The following is a 12,465-nucleotide window of genomic DNA, read 5'->3' as shown; positions in this document are numbered from 1 at the left end:
CAAGCTCGCCCTGCACAGTTCATAGGTACAGCCCCTTTCAGTCCCCCACCAACTCGCCTGTTAGTGCGTGAGCCAGACAGATGAGCGGCAGCCAGAGGCAGCGGCGACCGGACACCGCCATGGCGGCGACCTGTGTGGCCTCTTGTGACCTCGGACGACCTCTGATGAGCTATTGCGGCGCGTTGTGGGGCGTGGCTGGCGGTCGGCGATGCGAGAGGCGCGACACTGCAACTCATCCCATGTGATGTGCCGCAGTCGACTATCAAACCAGCCGGCTCTATCTCACTTTGTCAGCAAGAGGTGCGGCTGACCATTGATGATTCTATCAGCTCTCTTATGCTCCATTCCGACACTGGCGCCATTGTCCCCATTTGTGTCCAATGTCCATCCAAGGGTCACTGTCGTATATTTGTCCTCCCACTGATAACCTGAGTGTCGACACCCCGACAGTATGTCACCTGAGTGTCCCCCGAGACTTTCTGTCAGCTGAGTGTCCCCTCGACACCCTGACAATCTGTCACCTGAGTACATTCTGTCACATGAGTGTCCCTCGACAGTCACTGTCACCTGAGAGTCCCCCGGGCATTCACTGTCACCTGAGTGTCCCTCGACAGTCACTGTTACCTGGGTGTCCCGGCGATCACTCTCACCAGAGTGTCCCCCGGGCATTCAATGTCACCTGAGTGTCCCCCGGCAGTCACTGTCACCGGAGTGTTCTCCGACATTCTGTCACCTGAGTGTCCCCGGCGATCATTCTCACCAGATTGATCCCGGCGATCACTGTCACACGGGCGCTACTCACCCCATTCCCCTCACCCCGTCCCCGTCCCCGTCCCCGTCCCCGTCACAGTCCCCCATCACATCACCCGTCTCCGTACAGTTTCCTACTACCACCCTGTCCCCGTATATACAGTCCCCGCCACCGTCCGTGTCACCGTCAGTCCCCTGTTACGAGTATATCCTTGCCCCGGACTCGTTTTGTCCGCTACTCCCCTTCCTGTTTCATTCTGGGTCACCTTTCCAGTCCTCTGCTACTGATTCTTAGCTCAGTTCCGCCTGGTTTTCATGTGTTTATAATCACAAGTGTGGCATCGCATTAAGTCTATGACTGGTGTCCCTCCTTGTCCATTTCATTATCCCACCTCTTCATGTTTTGTGAAAACATTTAGAGCTAGAAAAGTGCAATGCTTATCATATTATCATTTATTGCGTATAACAGCATTGTTACAATTCACGAGCTTTTACAACCATTACATGTATGTACAATAAAGCTTACTGCTTGCTCTAGCGCTTCCTTATCATCGGTGTTTGCACGTTCAGTGCGAGCCCACAATGGTACCCAGCACAATAACATGAAGCGTGGTAGTTACCTAAAAATAAATCATGGAAATATCGCGAGGCTTGCATCCGTCAGTGGATATTTTGCTGCGGTCGGCTTCATTCTTTGACCTGAGGTCACCATTCACCGATCGGTCACTGCGATCACCGAGCGGCTGAAGGTGGGTCACTGCGCACCATGGCTGGATTCCTTCTGGTCACTGCGTGGTCACGGCTAGCCGACTGCTCATTAGCAGCCCGAGCATCTCACATTACCGAACGGTCACCGCACGGTCGTCTCTGGGCCACTGTTCGGTCACTTCATTTCACTGGACATCACCGAGTCTCTGGTGACCTGCTGCTGACCTGCTCTCGGACCTGCTGACCCGGTCTCAGACGGGACCGGCTGAATGGTGGCAGTCCTGGCTCCTCAGTCAGTGGGCTGATCAGTAGGCGTTATAGAACTCCCGTCGCGGCGTCTGCTGCGGCTCGCTGCCCGGCGGTCGACTGTATGCGCCCGCGGGATGGCTCCCTGGTACAGCCGGTCGTAGCCCTCAGGCTCGGGGACGGGTGCGGGTGCGGGCGCGCGCCGCCGGCCGACCGGTCGTTCCACCAGCTCGGTGGTGTCCGTGTCGGCCGGCCGGTAGCCGGCGTTCACCCGGCCCGTGACGGTCGGCCGGGGCCGCCGGCGACGCGGCGGGGTGCGCACGGAACGGTGCACCGTCAGTGCTACTCCCACCAGTGTGCCCACGGCCAGTAAACAGCTGAGGGTGATGAGAGCGATCACAAACGGAGAGCTGAGAGCCAGCGAGGGCAGCGGCGTCGGCGTCGGGTTGACGATGTTGTCGATAATGTCGTCGGCCTTGTCGACGGACTTCTCAGCGTTCTTAATAGACACCTGTACCGAATTCTTCTGGTCATCCGTAAACTGAGTCTGATTGTTTTTGACACAGTCGACTGTATTGTTGACTTTGGTTGTGCTGTCAACGAGCGCATCCCGCGTTTCCTCTGTAAACTCTTCATGGGCAACCTTTCCAGGGCCTGGCTGGCATTTCAGTATCTCATTCACCTCGTTTGGTGTCGGACAGTCGTTGTCGGACTCCGCTACCCGATACAGCAAATTTTGCATATGAGATACTCGCGCAGCTTGCATGGCAGCTGACTGTGGTTCAGTAGTGGGAGGGTTCGTGGAAGACGGGTTGGGTGGTTCAGTAGTGGGAGGGTTCGTGGAAGACGGGTTGGGTGGTTCAGTAGTGGGAGGGTTCGTGGAAGACGGGTTGGGTGGTTCAGTAGTGGGAGGGATCGTGGAAGACGGGTTGGGTGGTTCAGTAGTGGGAGGGTTCGTGGAAGACGGGTTGGGTGGTTCAGTAGTGGGAGGGTTCGTGGAAGACGGGTTGGGTGGTTCAGTAGTGGGAGGGTTCGTGGAAGACGGGTTGGGTGGTTCAGTAGTGGGAGGGTTCGTGGAAGACGGGTTGGGTGGTTCAGTAGTGGGAGGGTTCGTGGAAGACGGGTTAGGTGGTTCAGTAGTGGGAGGGTTCGTGGAAGACGGGTTGGGTGGTTCAGTAGTGGGAGGGTTCGTGGAAGACGGGCTGGGTGGTTCAGTAGTGGGAGGGTTCGTGGAAGACGGGTTGGGTGGTTCAGTAGTGGGAGGGTTCGTGGAAGACGGGTTGGGTGGTTCAGTAGTGGGAGGGTTCGTGGAAGACGGGTTGGGTGGTTCAGTAGTGGGAGGGTTCGTGGAAGACGGGTTGGGTGGTTCAGTAGTGGGAGGGTTCGTGGAAGACGGGTTGGGTGTTTCAGTAGTGGGAGGGTTCGTGGAAGACGGTTTGGGTGGTTCAGTAGTGGGAGGGTTCGTGGAAGACGGGTTGGGTGGTTCAGTAGTGGGAGGGTTCGTGGAAGACGGGTTGGGTGGTTCAGTAGTGGGAGGGTTCGTGGAAGACGGGTTGGGTGGTTCAGTAGTGGGAGGGTTCGTGGAAGACGGGTTGGGTGGTTCAGTAGTGGGAGGGTTCGTGGAAGACGGGTTGGGTGGTTCAGTAGTGGGAGGGTTCGTGGAAGACGGGTTGGGTGGTTCGGTAGTGGGAGGGTTCGTGGAAGACGGGTTGGGTGGTTCAGTAGTGGGAGGGTTCGTGGAAGACGGGTTGGGTGGTTCAGTAGTGGGAGGGTTCGTGGAAGACGGGTTGGGTGGTTCAGTAGTGGTAGGGTTCGTGGAAGACGGGTTGGGTGGTTCTAGTGGGAGGGTTCGTGGAAGACGGGTTGGGTGGTTCAGTAGTGGGAGGGTTCGTGGAAGACGGGTTGGGTGGTTCAGTAGTGGGAGGGTTCGTGGAAGACGGGTTGGGTGGTTCAGTAGTGGGAGGGTTCGTGGAAGACGGGTTGGGTGGTTCAGTAGTGGGAGGGTTCGTGGAAGACGGGTTGGGTGGTTCAGTAGTGGGAGGGTTCGTGGAAGACGGGTTGGGTGGTTCAGTAGTGGGAGGGTTCGTGGAAGACGGGTTGGGTGGTTCTAGTGGGAGGGTTCGTGGAAGACGGGTTGGGTGGTTCAGTAGTGGGAGGGTTCGTGGAAGACGGGTTGGGTGGTTCAGTAGTGGGAGGGTTCGTGGAAGACGGGTTGGGTGGTTCAGTAGTGGGAGGGTTCGTGGAAGACGGGTTGGGTGGTTCAGTAGTGGTTGAAGACGTTGGGTGGTTTGGCGAAGTGGGCGTGGAAGCTGTCTGAGAGGTCGAAGCAGTGGTTGCAGCGCTGGTTGACGATGGTAGCACGATGGTGCTGGCCTCTTGCACCGCTGTGTCCAGCTGCTCCAACGAGGAGGACAGCACCTGGACCTGTCGGTTGATGTCTTCGAACAGCGTGCTCGGAGTCAGCGTTGGCCGCTCCGCCTGAGCCGGTCGTGGCACGCGGCACCTGTGACAGTCGGAATGGACGCCGTCAGAGATGGACGGACTCCGGGGGAACGCACGGAATGGCTCCAAAGGAACGAACGGCCGGCTGTGAGGGCGGGATGGGCCAGCTTGGAGGATGGGAATGGCTGGCTGGAATGGCGTGATGGGCCGGCTGGGAGGGAGGGACGGGCCGGCTGGGAGGGAGGGACGGGCCTGTATGGAGGGAAGGACGGACAGTATGAAGGGAGGGACGTGCTTGTAGGGAGGGAAGGCTGGCCGGATGGGAGGGAGCACTGGCCGGCTGGGAGGGGATGGTCCAGTATAGTGGAAGGGATGGACCAGTATGGAGGGGGGGACACGTTTGTATGGAGGGAAGGCGGAGCGGATGGGAGGGAGGGATGGTCCAGTATAGTGGAAGGGATGGACCAGTATGGAGGGAGGGACACGTTTGTATGGAGGGAAGGTTGGGAGGGAGGACTGGCCGGCTGGGAGGGAGTGACAGACATACGGACATACGAATAGACCTAAACAACTTCCTAATGCATCAGTATCAGCTGACGGTGTACATACGTAAGCACGACTATGTTACACGTCACTATGAAGGGTCGCCGAGGCTGTGCTTTCAGAGGGATGGCCGCACATTCAGGTCTTATTACACGGTAAGTCTGAGGGTAGTGGGCGCAGGCAGGTGGCAGGCTTGGCGACTCTGCACGCGCCGAGTTAGCGCTGTTGTGTGAGCCCGTGGCCGGAGGTTGGAGACTGGTATAGCAGGTTTAGTTTATGAATGACATTTCATGATGGCCAATTTGAATGCTATTACAGAGAGAACGAATTGAGATACCACAAAATGCACACAGCCCTGACATGTTGGACCACTAGGCGCTAGATCACGTAAGCCCGCCCTGCCCACAGCCCCTATTATCCCCCACCAACTCGCCTGTTTGGGCGTACACCAGACAGATGAGGGCTACACGGAGGTAGCGGCGACTGGACACCGCCATGGCGGCCACCTGTGTGACCTCTTGTGACCTCGGACGACCTCTGATGACCTGTTGCGGGGCGGGGCGGAGCTGGCGGTCGGCGGCGCGGACGGCTCGACACTGCGGCAGCCGTCCGCAGTCGACTATCAGGCCGGCCGGCACTATCTAACTTCAGTCAGAGGCTCGGCCGACCTCACTATCAGCTCCCAGGCTCGGCCCTTACCGGGGCCGTACTGACGCTGACGCTACTGTTACCTGGGTCGCCCCCGAGACGGGCACTGCCACATAACTAAGTGTCTCCCGACGGTCACTGCCACATAAGTGTCTCCCGACGGTCACTGCCACATAAGTGTCTCCCGGCGGTCGCTGGCGCATAGGTGTCCCGCTGGCGGCTACTATCACATAAGTGTCTCCCGGCGGGTACTTCATATGGGTGTCCCTCCTGCGGTCACTGTCACCTGAGTGTTCTCCGGGGGCGGTTACTGTCACCTGAGTGTTTCCCGGGCGGTTACTGTCACCTGAGTGTTCCCCGGGCGGTTACTGCCACATCAGTGTCCTCCGGAGTGTCCCCCGCCGGTCACTGTCATCCCAAATGTCTACCGCTATCGTTTGGGCGACCCCTTACTACAGCTTAACATGAAGTGTAAAGTAACTAGGAGCAGTAATTGTGCATGCAGTTTGTGTGCAGAAAAGTACACTTAGTCGCACTAAATGGCAAGTGTACCAAATAAATGGCAAGCACTAAATGGCCAAAAAGACACCGTACTCGTAAGTGTGCACTGAAATTAGATCATTATTATGTCAATTGTCAACGCTACGTGTCCCTAATTTGATTTAAAAACTTTAATTCATGCCAATTAAGTGAACATCTTACGCTTCTGATAATGATAAAGCTTCATGTAAACTGCACTGCACCCGGTGGGGCAAACCGATTAGGACGATCGAGGTACAACCCTGTCGACGGGCATAGCTGCCCCACTTCAGTTCGTGGTTCGATAACTGCTGCTGATCGAAGTGCCATAATCTGTCAGTGAGCTTAGCAGTTATTGTTCGCAGCAAGAGGTGCCGACTCGGACATCTAGTGAATCCAGCTGATGATTGAGTTCCACATTCTTCCATCATTGTTCCGTGATGTAAATTATGACACTGACGCTGACACGTCACACATTCGAAGTGACGTGCACGCGCCAGCTCATTCGATGTGCCGCCCACTTAGTTGACGAACATGGACTACGAGCTTATATGTCACCTGCGTCACTCCCGAACCAATGACGTCATCAACTATCGTGGTCACACGGTGTGATACTACGTCATTGTTGATGGCGTAGCCTTTATAAAAGAGTAATATTTCCGCGAGTTCACTTTTTAGATAAGTGGCGTTGAATCGCGTAACATTGGGACTCCTAATCACGATCACATTGCCACACATGCAGTTTCACCGCCAGCGATGCGTCGTGTTGATAAACCCACTCGATTCGAGAACCCTCTCAGGTCTTCGAGCCTCGTGTTTGTAATACGATACACACGCTCGCACGCACGGCTGACCAATACGACTGCCATCTAGCCCTGAGCCCTGCCCTCAGGGTGAGCTCTCACATCTCTTCTGACCAGAGTCGCCCATGACATCTGACATACTGGGTCTACGGGGTGACCCTACGTGATGAAGGTTACCCTGATGCCAAGATCACTGACCGCACGATGATCTTGGCAGTTGACCTCTAGCTGCAGGGTGACATTGATAAGTGACCTCTGACTTCTGCCCTCAGGATGACCTTGGTAACTGACCTTTGACCTCTGACCCCTATCCGCAGATTGACGTTGTAGCTAACTTCTGACCTCTACCCGCAGCTTGACCTTGGTAACTGACCTCTGACCCCTGCCCTCAGGGTGACCTTGGTAACTGACCTCTGACCCCGCTAGCAGAGTGACCCTGGTAACTGACCTCTGACCTCTACCCGCAGCTTGACCTTGGTAACTGACCTCTGACCCCTGCCCTCAGGGTGACCTGGGTAACTGACCTCTGACCCCTGCCCTCAGGGTGACCTGGGTGAAGCCAATGAGGACGTGACGCAGCACGTGGTTGTGATTGGCGCCGGCGCGCCCAAGTGGGCCTGGCTCATGTCCCGCCTGGTGGCCTTTACATCCGAGGGCAGCGTGCTCATCTTCGTCACCAGGAAGGTCAGTGATCCTGTGACGCCAGGTAACTGATGTAACTCCTACCGTGACGTCAGTTTTTAGCGACAGTCATCGTCAAATCTGCGGTTAGATCACAAACGTACACCTGTTAGATCACAAATCTGCGGTTAGATCACAAACGTACACCTGTCAGTCTCGTGTGTTTTTTGCCTCTCAATTATTTGGCCCTATGCCCAAGAGCGTCATGATTGTAACTACTCTTCCAGTCTCTTAGTCCGTGTTTGTTATTATTAGTATTCTGAAATACCAGCTCATTTTTGATGAGTTTATCAGTTGCCAATTCAAGACTTTATGCTCTATATTTCTTCTTGCTTTGTTCGCTCATTTCTCGCTAAGTCTCATCATAGACGCAATAAATCGAGTGCAAAGCCACATCCCAAAAACCGAGTCATGATGCGGAGCTGGTTGGACTTTGATGCAGACCGGGACGGCCTTCCACCGGCTATCGCCGGGGTCGTTGTGATATCCTCAGCGACTCTGTCATACCTCTGTTTGCTCGGCTATGACGTAGGTGTTTCACCTGCTATCATTGACAGCAAACAGTATGGATTTATGCCGGCTATCATGAGCTATGAGTAGGGTACCAACGGCCGTCTCGATCCGGGTCTATTGCACTGCAATAGTCAGCGGATTATAAACCGGATGTTGCGTCTTGGCAAAGTCCTGACTGTTGTCAAACTGGATGTCTTTTTCTGTCTTATAATTATTTGATACGCTGGCCGATTTGTTGCATATGAGCCGAGTTCTGGCTGTCCCGCCCCATTCCCCCCTGTCATGCATGCACGAAACGATAATGCGTTTGTGTCGATGAATGTGTCGATAGGCGAACAGTGAAGAGCTGGCCAATAACCTGAGGAAGCAGGACTTCAAACTGGAGCTGATTCATGGAGACATTGATCAGGTAAGCGATGATGTGTTGCAGTCATGAGACATGCTATGGCACAATGAGAGATGCTAAGCTAGCGCTAGTCACCATCAAGTGTAAATCCTGTTCGATAGTGATTGCTGCATTTTGTAAGAAACGCCAGAAAATAGCACAAACCTCATGGTGACGCATCATTGCGTGGTCATCATTTTGGTCCCGTAGCTCAGTTGGTAGAGCGTTGGACTCCGCGTGGTGAGAGCACGCGTTCCCGGTTATAACAGTCCGGGTTCGAAGCGCGACGGGCGCTTAACATTTATGGGCCTCCTGACAGGTATGGTTGCGGTTGGTGGCAGGCCGTAGCCAGGCGAAGTCAGTGAGGGGACCGGCCGTGCGCGGCTATGTGCGCACGTTAAACTTCGGGCTCTAAATTCTGCCATAGAACTGGAATTGCGCGATCGGAGGGTAGAGGGCAGGGTCACCGCAATAAGCTTCGCTTAGTGGTGGCTCTGTCCTTGTGAATCCTTCCTATCAAAAGGTTCGGACTAAATTTATATAAAAAATATCGAACCGGCGGAGAGTTTTTAATGCGCTCACTTCGTTAGTCGTATTGTATTCACTTGTCTGATTATCTCGTTTAATGCCGTCAGTAGCCACTTTGTTGTGTGCTTATAATAGACAGCCGTTCTGGGACCTAGTCTGCCATCTGACCACTCTGACAGCTAACCCGATCTGACCTGATCTGACCCGAGCTGACTTTCTCTGCCCTGTGTGCCCAGTCGGAGCGGAATCGAATCATCACAGCGTTCAAGCAGAAGTCGGTGCCGATCCTGGTTGCCACAGACGTGGCGGCCCGAGGTCTCGACATCCCGCATATTCGTACAGTCGTAAACTATGACGTGGCGCGGGATATTGACACGCACACGCACCGTATCGGCCGAACAGGTAACTACGACGGGTGGTTGAGGGATAAAGGGGATGGCGTGGGCGAGATTGATATACCCGCTCTTTTTATACGCCAATAGGGTTTCTTAGTTGACTTTAGAGCACTATGTTGTTTTTTTTATCAATATGTTGAAGGTTTAGTATCACTAAGATCCCTACGTAATTCTTTGATACGTAGCACGAGCAATTTACTCACTCGCAGTAGTTTTTTTATAGTGGGGCGCCTACGTCAGTACCTGACACTAATAGTGATCCACCATATTATCATTGAGTGTTACCATTGATAACAGTTACTTACGTCACTTGTAATCTGATCGACTGACCCCTGCACCCTCCCGTCTACCCCACAGGTCGAGCCGGCCAGAAGGGATCGGCCTACACTCTCATCACGACCAAGGACAAGGACTTTGCCGGCCACCTGGTGCGAAACCTGGAGGGCGCTGGCCAGGACGTGCCTGAGCAACTGATGGAGCTGGCAATGCAGGTGCGCGGATGGGGAACGGCAGAGCCGCTGGTGGCGGAATATGATCAGCTCTCACTGGGGACGGCAGTTTCTACTGTGGGCTGAGCATATCGCGGGGGATAGAGACACTGACAGCGCACCACTTTGTGTGCCGTATAGTGGCGGGGACAGTGGAGCATAGGGTCATTCTAAACCTAATTTACCTGTGTGATGCATATACGAGTATGGCGGGAGGGGGGGGGGGGGCAGGAAAATGATTGAAACTTGGCGTACGGAGAGAAGAGGCGGTAGCCACCGTGAGGCGCGGTGCCTGTAGATTTCTGGAGACTTCTCGAGAGACTCCCGCTCGACAGCGAGATAGCAGACCGGCTTATCTGTTTGCCGACTTGTCCTATCTGGCTACCAGCCGAGGTGACGAGAGCTGTTGATTCAGTGAAGTTCAGCGTAAAATGGAGCCGACTATCTATCTGACGTGTCGTTTTTATAAGTGCCATTCAAAGGTACAAATTCCGGTACGGTCTAGTTATGAAGAAACTAAACTAGCTAAAATTACCTAAGATATCTAAATTTATTTCATTTTTTAAGTCAAAATGAAGTAAACGATGAATTAAATAAATTGGTTCACTGAATTAAGCCGAGCTTCCGCCGAATGCCTGTCCCTGATTCTCTTTTTATCTATCATGGCACAGGAACATGGATGTTTACATTCTCTGCCATCTCCCCCTGGTGTTATGCAGTTATGCACACTCGTAACACCCACCCCTTTATTTCTCCCAACTCCCCATTGAGCGCCTGGCAACATCCTGTGGCTATTTTCAGAACGCCTGGTTCCGCAAGTCACGCTTCAAGTCAGGCGAAGGCAAGAACTTGAACGTGGGAGGTCGCGGCCTGGGCTACCGCGAGCGGCCCGGCCTGGCAGCGCCCTCAGAACCCACAGAGGTAAGATGGGGAAAAGGGAGGGGGAGGAAGGGGACCCACCATAGGTAAGCTGGGGGAAAGGGGACACTAGGGTATGAATAACTGAGCTCTATCTAACGGGCAGTCATAAGGCCAAGTCCGCTGGTGGGACTTTTTGTAGTTCATTACTCATTTGTGTTAGTCAAGCAAACAGTTCTCATAATTCTCAGACTGAATGTACGTAACCGTGCTGCGTTTTTTACCTCCCTTGTCGCTGGGAACAGCGTGACCGTTCAGGGTACAACTATCCACGGAATGTTCAGTGCCTAATCAACAGATAACCAACTGCGCTTGTGTTTTGGTTATGTGGTATGCACTATGCGCCGTGACTGTTGCCCATGTGAGTGAATTAGGGAACGGTTAGTGGTCTGACCGTTTGCAGGTGTATAATATGATAGAGGTCTGACTGCTGCAGTGTGTATGATTATGCAATGGCAATATACATACGGTAATATGGTAGTCGTGGTCTGTCCCGTCCGACCGATCTGGTTTATATGATACGCTGCACTGGCCTGACAGTTGGCCCCGTTTTACACGGTGATCTAATCTGCCCCGTGCCCCCTCAGCCGGCGCCTCTGCTCGGTAACTAACCTGTCCCCCGTTCCCCTCAGCCGGCCGCGGCGCCTGTGGGCGGTACGTATGGCGCCCCGGCGGCCGAACAAGTGCACCAGGCCGGACCACCGGACAGTAACGCACCCAGCGGCCGCGGTCCGGCCAGCGAGCGGCTCTCGGCCATGAAACAGGCCTTCAAGGCACAGTACATGTCAACGGTGAGTCAGAGAGGGGAGAGGGATAGTCGGCTGGCACGTTAGACTTGCTTTTGACTGTGATATGCCGTATACCCGTTTGATTGTGATATGGGTCCACAGTTGGGTTCACTACATATGGGTCTGTACCAGTCGCACTTCCTAACACCTCTAAACTCCTCCAAGAGCAAGATAGAGGAGGTTGGAGCAGGGCCCTCCTTGGCTTTGTAGAGGCTGGAGCTGCCACTGGAACATGGAAGCAATCTTGGAGGAGTTTAGAGGTGTTAAAAAGTGCGACTGGAACAGACCCTATGACTATGAATGTATGATGAGGGGGCAAATGTGCCGAGCCATTGTCATGCTCCTTTCCTAACTCCAATAGTTTTTCCCTCTTTCTGACGTGTCCTCCTTTCCCCGCAGTTCACGGCCGCGAAGGACACCTCCTGGCAAAAGACCAACTACCCCGGCTTCGTGTCGACGGGCACCGGCGGTGCGTCGGCGTCCACCGACCAGTCGTCGATCGACGGGGAGCAGCCCAAACGACGGAAAAAGAGCCGCTGGGAGTGAGGGGCGCCGACGCTGCAGAGACGGACAGGTCCCGTGTGGAGACGGGCGGGAACGACTGATAGTCCAGGAGGGACGGATTTGCACATCGGACGGGTGGGACTGTGTGGCTGGATGGAGAAGGGAAGCGGTGCCTAGAAACGTCGGTAAGCGTGGGAGATAGTCGCACTCCCGCGCTGCTAGCGAGCCTGACGGAAAAGAGCGTGCTCTCAGAGGGTCGAAGCGACTCCTGGGTCGAACCCGGTGAGAAGAAACCGCCCCCGGCTGGCTTCATCCCTAAGCTACAGTTAACGGCCTGTTTAAGGCTTGGTCCGCAATTAATGCCCGATAGAGGACTGAATACGGTCACACGCTCTGCGTGCTGGACAAGTTGCCTGTCGTGTTGTGCAGACTATTTGTATAGTCGTGTGGGTTAATCAACGTTCATCGAGGCTCTGCGTGCTGTTGCTTCAGAGGTTGTCTCGTGGATAACTTCTACACGAGCGAGACCCGCTCCCTGTAACTGGAACGCCTAGTGCGGGAGCCAATACACATCGCACTTCCATCCCAGCTGACTTGTTTGGTGGG

The 12,465-nt window shown here is 54.5% G+C and overlaps 2 protein-coding genes across 2 annotated transcripts; one reads left to right on the top strand and one right to left on the bottom strand.

Annotated features, from left to right (window-relative positions):
• Positions 1–1,188: 1,188 nt before the first annotated feature.
• On the bottom strand, positions 1,189–5,186 carry LOC122375352 (mucin-2-like). The gene is made up of 3 exons (XM_043354694.1): positions 5,137–5,186; positions 4,066–4,207; positions 1,189–3,811 (listed from the first exon to the last, which is right to left on the bottom strand). The coding sequence occupies exons 1-3, from the start codon at positions 5,184–5,186 to the stop codon at positions 1,748–1,750; spliced, it is 2,256 nt and encodes a 751-aa protein (XP_043210629.1). The 3' UTR covers positions 1,189–1,747.
• A 690-nt stretch (positions 5,187–5,876) lies between these two features.
• LOC122375350 (ATP-dependent RNA helicase DDX42-like) lies at positions 5,877–12,447 on the top strand. Its single transcript, XM_043354692.1, has 8 exons — positions 5,877–5,933; positions 7,203–7,343; positions 8,185–8,262; positions 9,003–9,168; positions 9,519–9,652; positions 10,451–10,570; positions 11,200–11,358; positions 11,755–12,447. The coding sequence occupies exons 1-8, from the start codon at positions 5,877–5,879 to the stop codon at positions 11,899–11,901; spliced, it is 1,002 nt and encodes a 333-aa protein (XP_043210627.1). The 3' UTR covers positions 11,902–12,447.
• Positions 12,448–12,465: the final 18 nt, after the last annotated feature.

This window comes from Amphibalanus amphitrite, unplaced genomic scaffold, assembly GCF_019059575.1.
Source record: "Amphibalanus amphitrite isolate SeventyFive unplaced genomic scaffold, NRLGWU_Aamphi_draft 001822F_arrow, whole genome shotgun sequence".
NCBI classification, from domain to species: domain Eukaryota; kingdom Metazoa; phylum Arthropoda; class Thecostraca; order Balanomorpha; family Balanidae; genus Amphibalanus; species Amphibalanus amphitrite.
This window is presented reverse-complemented; position numbering and strand designations above follow the sequence as displayed.

Excerpts from the sequence above, each read along its gene's own strand:
- LOC122375352 (XM_043354694.1), bottom strand. The coding sequence starts at position 5,186 with ATGGCGGTGTCCAGTCGCCGCTACCTCCGTGTAGCCCTCATCTGTCTG. Across the intron at positions 4,208-5,136 it reads GTAGCCCTCATCTGTCTGGT|GTGCCGCGTGCCACGACCGG; the intron begins GTACGCCCAAAC and ends CGACTGTCACAG. Across the intron at positions 3,812-4,065 it reads TGCAAGAGGCCAGCACCATC|AACCACCCAACCCGTCTTCC; the intron begins GTGCTACCATCG and ends CCCTCCCACTAG.
- LOC122375350 (XM_043354692.1), top strand. The coding sequence starts at position 5,877 with ATGGCAAGTGTACCAAATAAATGGCAAGCACTAAATGGCCAAAAAGAC. Across the intron at positions 7,344-8,184 it reads TCATCTTCGTCACCAGGAAG|GCGAACAGTGAAGAGCTGGC; the intron begins GTCAGTGATCCT and ends ATGTGTCGATAG. Across the intron at positions 8,263-9,002 it reads TTCATGGAGACATTGATCAG|TCGGAGCGGAATCGAATCAT; the intron begins GTAAGCGATGAT and ends CTGTGTGCCCAG.